Source organism: Trypanosoma theileri (assembly GCF_002087225.1).
Source record: "Trypanosoma theileri isolate Edinburgh chromosome Unknown TM35_Tth_42_V1, whole genome shotgun sequence".
NCBI classification, from domain to species: domain Eukaryota; phylum Euglenozoa; class Kinetoplastea; order Trypanosomatida; family Trypanosomatidae; genus Trypanosoma; species Trypanosoma theileri.
This window is the reverse complement of record NW_021639884.1, coordinates 237,899-246,017: the sequence shown is the minus strand read 5'-3', so window position 1 is coordinate 246,017 and position 8,119 is coordinate 237,899. Positions and strand designations below refer to the sequence as shown.

At 42.2% G+C, this 8,119-nt stretch overlaps 5 protein-coding genes across 5 annotated transcripts; all 5 read right to left on the bottom strand.

Moving 5' to 3' along the window:
- Nucleotides 1–2: 2 nt before the first annotated feature.
- Nucleotides 3–635, bottom strand: TM35_000421870 (putative retrotransposon hot spot (RHS) protein; the record flags this gene model as incomplete). Its single annotated transcript, XM_029029998.1, has 1 exon — nt 3–635. A coding segment is annotated over one exon (633 nt), but the record flags the coding sequence as incomplete, so codon positions are not given.
- Nucleotides 636–2,059: 1,424 nt separating this feature from the next.
- TM35_000421860 (2-oxoisovalerate dehydrogenase beta subunit, mitochondrial precursor) lies at nt 2,060–3,166 on the bottom strand (the record flags this gene model as incomplete). Its single annotated transcript, XM_029029997.1, has 1 exon — nt 2,060–3,166. One exon carries the CDS (start codon nt 3,164–3,166, stop codon nt 2,060–2,062), a length of 1,107 nt encoding a protein of 368 aa, XP_028878794.1.
- Nucleotides 3,167–3,360: 194 nt separating this feature from the next.
- TM35_000421850 (uncharacterized protein) lies at nt 3,361–4,323 on the bottom strand (the record flags this gene model as incomplete). The annotated part of the gene is made up of 1 exon (XM_029029996.1): nt 3,361–4,323. The coding sequence occupies one exon, from the start codon at nt 4,321–4,323 to the stop codon at nt 3,361–3,363; it is 963 nt and encodes a 320-aa protein (XP_028878793.1).
- Nucleotides 4,324–4,761: 438 nt separating this feature from the next.
- TM35_000421840 (putative trichohyalin-like) lies at nt 4,762–6,747 on the bottom strand (the record flags this gene model as incomplete). The annotated part of the gene is made up of 1 exon (XM_029029995.1): nt 4,762–6,747. One exon carries the CDS (start codon nt 6,745–6,747, stop codon nt 4,762–4,764), a length of 1,986 nt encoding a protein of 661 aa, XP_028878792.1.
- A 277-nt stretch (nt 6,748–7,024) lies between these two features.
- On the bottom strand, nt 7,025–7,921 carry TM35_000421830 (putative prohibitin; the record flags this gene model as incomplete). The annotated part of the gene is made up of 1 exon (XM_029029994.1): nt 7,025–7,921. One exon carries the CDS (start codon nt 7,919–7,921, stop codon nt 7,025–7,027), a length of 897 nt encoding a protein of 298 aa, XP_028878791.1.
- Nucleotides 7,922–8,119: the final 198 nt, after the last annotated feature.

The window sequence follows — 8,119 nt, the reverse complement described above, 5'->3', positions numbered from 1 at the left end:
CCCTCTTTCACTCGCATACCGAATCCCTCACCACCAACACCCTCCACATAGTGCCATGTCGCAGTATACACAGATTCATATGCACCTTCCATTACCACAGATGTCGCTAACTGAGAAACAAACTTCTTCCCCTTTGCAATATTAAGAGCTCCATCCAGCTTTCCCCTTGCCATTAAAAGAATACTCTCCTTCTCTGTGAATTCATCCCATTGCTGCAGATAATAAACTCCTGCTTTTTCAAGATTGTTTGCAACCTCCCGCAGAATCCCCATATTTTCCTTTATTCTCTCGTAGGCGGGCAATGCAGTAATATGATCCCTTAGTTTTTTATTCTCTATATACATATCTGGTTGTATGACAAATGCTTCCATGGTAACATTCTCATTGGAATCAACAACACCCCTGCCACCCACATTATTGCGGAGGAAATCATTTAGTTTAGGTGTCTCCGGGATATTCAATCCATCTAGAAGTATTTCCCTGACTCTGGTGTTCAATGTCCACTTGGGTTGAGGTACAACTTCCACTCTTGCACGTCCCGCTGGCGGTTGATCAGGATCATTTTCTCCTTCTCTTCTTGACATCACTTCACCATGCGTGTGTTCCACACCTGCTAATTCTTCCTCTTCATTCATCGCATGGACATTCTTTCTTTTTCTTCCTCTTCTCCCTTGGTTCATCGGCATTTTTTTTTTTACTACTCACACACTTCTGCAATACCAAAAGAAAAATAAAAAGAAAAAAGAGAAAATAGATGAAATGTCTGTAAAACTACACAGGAAACAATTTGCACTGAGTGACACACACACAATATACAAGAATACGAGACCCATGTTACCAAGAGAAAGCAATTTGTATGTACACTGTATTTAACTCAGAATATGCAGCATGGGTTTCCATTCAGCGTCATTGCACAGTGATTTACTCCCTACCGTCTGTTATCCTGCAAGATAAGGGTCATCCTCATGCACAATGAGTTGTGTTCACTCCAGTATCAATACCCAAGCAGCAGTGAAGAAGACTCCTTCATTCACCACAACGCAGATATCAAGCACGTGTTCGTGTTTGGGTGGAGACAGGATGGTTGCAACATCCCTATCCACTGAGGAACACTACTGCAATGCATCCCACAAACACAGTTTCATTCTTTTATTTTTGTATTGTTTTGACTTCACCCACATCATTGCAACTGGTTGTCCAGTTCATTTTTCTTTGACACTGCTTTCTTTTCTGTTCTGTATTAAAAGCAGCAACAAAGAAACAATCCCATTCCCTTTCCATCATGCACAAAAATGTTAACACTAACAAAGTGTGTCCCTGGTGGGTCCACCATCTCCCCTCCTTTCCCCTTCAGGCACTAGAGAAAACCACTGCAAGAGAGGCGACAGTGCAACAGACAACACACACTTTCGTCTCTGCATTGCCTCTATACTACTCCTTTCATTATCATCACCAGTGTGCAACAAATCAAAAAAAAAAGCAACAGAGTCCTAGCATAATAAACTGGGACTTTACCATTTGCAATTATGTGACAGGTACGCATGGCAAGGCAATCTGAGAACGTATTTGTTTCTTCACGTCCAATACTGTTTTCACGTCCCAATGAAAGCATAGAACAAAAAAAATAAAAACCCTCAACCACAAGAAAACTCTTTGCCAAGGATTGCCCTACATAATCACTCAAACATAACATGCGATACGAGACTCACCTTCCTTCTCCTTTTAGTCCTACAGAGTGGTCACAATAGAATAAAGGAAGAGAAACGGATAATGCCACCCACTGAACCATGGCAAACATATCATAGTACAGGTCATGAAAACAATTACACATTCCAACCTTTTGTCCATGAACTCTCGCTTGCATGCATAACTCACTACAATTTTTTATTTCCTTCTGCATCTAATGATGGAGATATTGCTCTTCTCATTGCCCCAGGAATGACACCGAAAGCGTTGGCTGTAGAACCTCACTGCAAACCACTCAAGAGAAACAAGGAAAATAATAGAAAAAAAAAACTAAAAAAAAGGATATCCTCGTGCGCATACTAATGTATATCAACTAAAAGGCAGTGACCTGTTTGATGGCTTCATATAATTTCAACTCATTTGGTAAATACAGTTGCTCATGCAAAGGGTGGGGAGTGTCAAGTCCACAAACTCGCATGGGTGGTGCTTCCAAGGAAAGAAAACAGTCTTGCGTAATGCTTGAAATCAGTTCTGCGCCCAAGCCGCTTGTCTTTGGGGCTTCATGCGTCACAATGACACGCCCCGTTTTGCGAACAGACTGCGTGACCATCTCACGATCCCAAGGCTTGAGTGTACGCAGGTCAATAATTTCCACAGAGATACCGTCCTGGTGTGCACGTTCAGCGGCCTTAACGGCTACACCCACCTGCGTGCCATATGTCACTACTGTCACGTCCTTTCCTTCCTGAAAGGTACGACCCTTACCAAGAGGAATGGTATAGTACGTAGGATCCACGTTTTCCACTGCGGCGCGGTAGAGTCGCTTGGGTTCAAAAAAAATACAAGGGTCCTCCTCCTCTATACACTGCAACAACAGACCTTTTGCATCAGACGGTGTGGACGGCATCACTATTTTTATACCAGGGCAATGATTAAAGTACCCCTCCACACTCTGTGAATGATACATACCTCCGTGTGCCACCGCAGAACTTGGTGAGCGAATTACGAGACCACCACAGTGAAATTGACCTCCAGAACGAAACCGCATCTTGGCTGCCTCATTAACAATTTGATCAAACGCTGGAAATATATAATCTGCAAACTGAACTTCAGCAATTGGTTTCCATCCCACAGCGGCCATTCCAATTGCAAATCCCACAATACCTTGTTCAGTTAGCGGTGAATCAAACACACGTTTTGCGCCATGTTTCTTAACTAAATCAAGAGAACACCTAAAAACGCCACCAAACGCAACATCTTCGCCAAACAATACCGTTTTTTCGTTTTTAGAAAGTGCAAGGTCCAGGGCGGAATTAATCGCTTGGAAAAAATTCATCTGTACACCATCTTGGGGTTTTACGTGTCCTTCTGCTTGCGTCAGAAAATGATTTGATGAGTGAAAACTCTTTATAGTAGTAATAGAAGAATGAAAGGGAAAAAAAGGAGGCATAATGCACATGGCCCCCAGACGTCGCACCATGTTTTTTTTTTTCCTTTGTAGCTTTACTTCCTTCACTGCTTGTTTTGTGAAATAAATCGAATGATACCCAACAAAATGCTAAGAAGAATATTAGAAAAGAGAGTGGAATCTGTTCAGATAAAAATTCTGAGAACTTTTAGATGTATGTATAACACTGCAACAAATATGTAGTTTTTCACCTTACCAAACTGTTTTTACCACGAGGAAAAATTCACCTGTGACAATATGTAATGGGCCCGTGGTATCTGCACCACATGGTACAGATCTACTATATGCGGGGGACAACTGTCCACCCCTCTAGTCCGCGGCGGCGATGCGTCCCTCAACGACACCGGAGAATCGCTGAGTGAACTTTCAACACCTGTCTCCCCAGAGGCCGCAACGCCGTGTCGCGCAACAGAAGATGGTGATGGTGATAATGACTGCAAATTGAGACATTTTTCCTTTCCTGTTTCTTCCATTATTTCAACAATAATTGGCGATTTAGATTCTTCTCTGTTACAATCAGAACCCTCTGTCCCAAACGCCAATTGCTCCAAAGACGTGGTAACTTCTATAGATGGGGATTTTTTTTTGTGATGTTCTCCTGTTGGAAACTCCCCTGAGTTACCAACTTCAGACTTTTGCATATTTGATAGTTTGTTTAAATCATTCCTCTTTCGCTCCTCTGAGACAGTTCTGACGAGAATTCGATGCACATATGCCTCCTCATCAAATGGCAAATCTTCTACTAAAGGCGCTGATGATCGCCGTTGGACACTACTCCGCTTTGATGGAACATTCATTGACGGAGCTAACACAGCATCCCTTGAAGAACCCAAGGAAAACTTTAATCGATGACGCATCTCGTAGCTTCTTTCCGCAAGTGCTTCTATTTCCAGAAAAAGAGTGTCATTGGGAAGCCATTCGAGGATTTTTTCAATACCTTCACTAGGAAATAGACACCTTTCCTCCCTTTCATTTTTCTCATTTTGTATGGGTAATGTGGTTGTTTTTTTGGTGGTAATGATCCGTTTGCCATTCCCTAGTGCTCTTTTTGTTGGATTTTGCGTCATAACAAAGCGTTGTGCCTTGTACGGATATACCGAAGAGCTACCAATTATTCGTGCCCCACGCACCTCTGTGGTGGCTTCGCCAGCCCGACTGGTTGTTCCCATTTCATAGATAACTCTTTTTTTTTCCTTCCTTTTTCCTTACCGCTTTTCCATGCAATTCGGAGAAAAATGGAAGAAGCGAAACACCCATGCAGAAAGAAAGAAAGAAAGAAATAGATAGATAGAGAGATGCACATCCACAAAGACCCAAAGAAAGAAATGAAAAACATATAATTATTCCATTATAGAAATGGGAAGAGGACGAAAACAAAAAAAAATTTATCAATAATGATCGGAAATAGGGTAGAAAGAGTAACCCACAAAGGAAATATACACAACCACGCAAAAGAACAAAACAAATACTACATTATACATATACAACAATATATAAAAAAAACACTCTTTTTCTTTATTTTCTCCTTTGGCAGGTGCTTGCGTTTGTGTGTGTGTGTGTGTGTGTGTGTGTGTGTAGTTTTGCACTAATTATTGCAGAGCAATGAGTTATCGAAAGCCTGACTGAAACCGCTCATTCTGATTCGAAGTTAGTCTATTAATGACGCAGAGCTCCTGCTGCATCCAGTGATTCTCCTCCATGTTTGATGTATCCTTAGCCAGGAGCAATAGCTCATTTCTTCTTTTTCTCTCTTCCTCTTTTAAAGCTATCTGCTCATTGCGTCTGTCCCTCCTTTTCTGTTTCAGTATACCGTGTACCTGCAGAGCTCGTTTCTCCTCTTCATCCTTCTTCACCATCTCAATCTTCTCCGCTTCTGCTTGTTTACACCTTCGTTCTTCATCCCGTGCGCGTTGCATGTTTCGTCGTCCATCGTGGCAAATGCCTGAGAGTGCGTTAATCTTCTCACGTTCCTGTTCACGCAGTGCACGAAAATGTGCACGCCGCTCATCTTCCAATGCAACGCTCTCTTCTTTGACCCGGCGTAATTCCTCTCGAAGCATAACAAGACTCATTCCACCATATGTGACATCATCTGGTCCTTCCCGTTGTCGACGAATATTATATTCCATCAATTCCGCCTTGCGTTGGCGGTTCCTCTCCCGCAACTGTCGTATCTGCTGAATGACGACGAGACGTTGGGTTTGCAGTCTGTCTTCCTCCTCAAGTGCCTCTCCCCTGAGCTGTTCATTCTCCCTTCGCAAATCAGCTGCTGTAGAGAACCGTTCTTGAAATGCTCGATTCACTGCTTTTTTTCTCTTTTCATCTAACTCACGGCGTAGCCTATTAGTTTGATTCCGTTGTTTTATTGCCGCAGACTCTTTCTCTGCCGCAGAGGACTCAATCATCGATGTGATATCAGCCCTCAACTGCGTTGACTCAACCTTTTTCATCTCTTCAAGGGTCTTCCTCTTGTGAATGGCATTTTCAGCAGAGCACTGAACCTCAACTTTACGGTTCAAGAGCTCTGCCTCACGTTTTTGCGCATCGTGCGCCTTCCCCTCCTTTTGCCACTCCTCGAACTCCCGTGAATCACGAAGAGACATCTCTACCTTCTCCAGAGCTCGTTTCTCATCCTCCATTTGCTTTAAATACACCTGAGCCTCTCTTCGAATAGCACCGGCAGTCATACGCACAGGTACAGACTTTGTCAACAACTGTCGTAACCTTTCTGGTGATGGTCGAACAGACTCTGTGTCGCATACAGGCTCCTCTATCACTTTGGGTGCCGGTCGAGGCGTTCGCGTCATGAAACTAAAACCAATTGGTACTGTAACTTTCTTTTGCTGTTTGGGTGCCTCATTAGGTGGTTTTGTACAGTCTATACGTGGAGGTCGCTTCTCAGGAATCGTGTAGAGCATCTCACGTACCTCTATAGGAGGCACATTTCCTTTTTGTTTCTTTACATTATTCGCTACCCTTTGTAGCATTTTCTCTTCTTTCTTTTCAGATACTTCTTGTGTGGTTTTGGAGTCCTTCTGAGTGTTTTCAGTGTCTTCTACGCACACGACACCAACAGCTGTCTTGCCTAAAAGCCATTGGATAACATCTTCCTTGACATGAGAAGCGATTTCAGACAAAGGTCTGCATACACTACTCATGATAAAATTTGCATCATAATACTTGCTCCAATATGGATAAGAATATTGCATTAAGTTTTCTGAATTGATCATGTATTCAAGATACTCTACAAGACGTGATGTTGACATGCTTCTATACAATAAATCTCGTATACAATGGCCACCCAAGACTGTGTAGCGGAAAACAATTAAATACGCCACAAGATACATGGAGAATCTATCATTTTTATTACGCCGCATACAATCACAGTACCCATTCAGCATTCCTTCGCATATTCGCTCAAAATGCAGAGTATCAGAAACTGTATCACGCACCAACATGGCTTCCCCTTCACTAAGTGTAGTGCAATTCTCAAGAGTTTCATCTAGAATCTGTTCGGGTGGGATTATTGCAGTCTCCTGCAAACATCGAGAGAGAATATCAACCATAAGCCTCCATAAATCACGTGGCCTCATGATTTCTATCAAATTGATGCAAGTACTAACTGCAAAGTTTTAGGAAATAGAATAACATAAAAGAAATACAGGCAAGGGAGAAACATAAATAACAGAAGAAAAAAAAAAAAAAGGAACGCTCGGTGGATTTACTTTTTTTTTTTAGTGAGTAACAAGATCAGCAAAGTTAAAAATGTGAGAAAACAAATCAAGTAAGCGTATTAGATGAAAAAAAAGAACGTTGCTACACCCCCGCTTCTTCCCTAATACTCCTAGAGATCTCACAATGTTTTCTACCTCACAGATCCTTAGCATGAGTGGCGCTGGGGTTCAACGACAAGTTGTTGCTGTCCAAATAGAAGGCACCGGCACCGTTCTCCTTAATCATCTTGGCAATGGTTCGAGAAGCCTCCAAAGCTCGCAGTGTAATGAAAGCAGGATTTTTTTGTACAGCATCACCAATAAGTTTAGCCGCTTGTGCCTCACCTTCAGCCAAGAGAATAGCACCCTTCTTCTCCTGTTCTGCCTGTTCCACGCGCCACTTGGCACGCTCTGCCATTTGTTGGGCCACCTGTTTGGCCTCCACTGCGTTTGTGTACTCCTTACCAAAGCTCATTTGTGTAATAGAAACATCTGTAATATCAATGTTAAACCTCTTAGCACGTTCACTCAGCATGACAGCAATGCGGTGACTCACTTCAGGGCGTTTCACAAGAAGATCAGAAGCGTTAAACTGTGCTATTACTGCGCGAATAATTTCATTGATTAGTGAGGGTAGCACAGTTTCCGCATACTCCATGCCTAGGTTACGATAGACATGAGATAAGTTTTGCACATTAGGTTGATAGAGAACACGTACTGCCAAGTTGACCGTCTGCAAATCGCGACTTCCAGTTGCCGTCATGACTTCCGTTGGTTTATTACGTATGTCAAAAACAACAGGAGTTTCCAGAAATGGGATAGCAAAATTGGCTCCTTCGCCGTATGTTGCATCCTTAAGACCTGTAATAGCATTGAACTTCACCGCACGACAGCCACCATCAACAAAATAGATAGACTTATACAACCCCACACCAACAAAACCGCTAAGACCCACTAGAGCAGCGAGTCCTGCAACATCGCCAAAACTTCCAAGGCGTTTCCTTACTTCCCTTGCAACACGGGAAAAATCAGGACCGGGTGGTACCTTTGCCATGTCTCGCTGCTTATTTGTTTGTTTGTCCTTTTTGTTTGTTTGTTTTCTTTTTTTTTTTTTTTTTTTTTTTTTTTTTTTTTTTTTGATTCTTTTCTGTGCTTCTGTCCGTACGAGTAATATATTTTTTTAATAATAAAAAAATAAGTTATTATGGGTATTAATAATCCGCCTTTTCTGTAAAGAAGAAAAAAAAAAAAA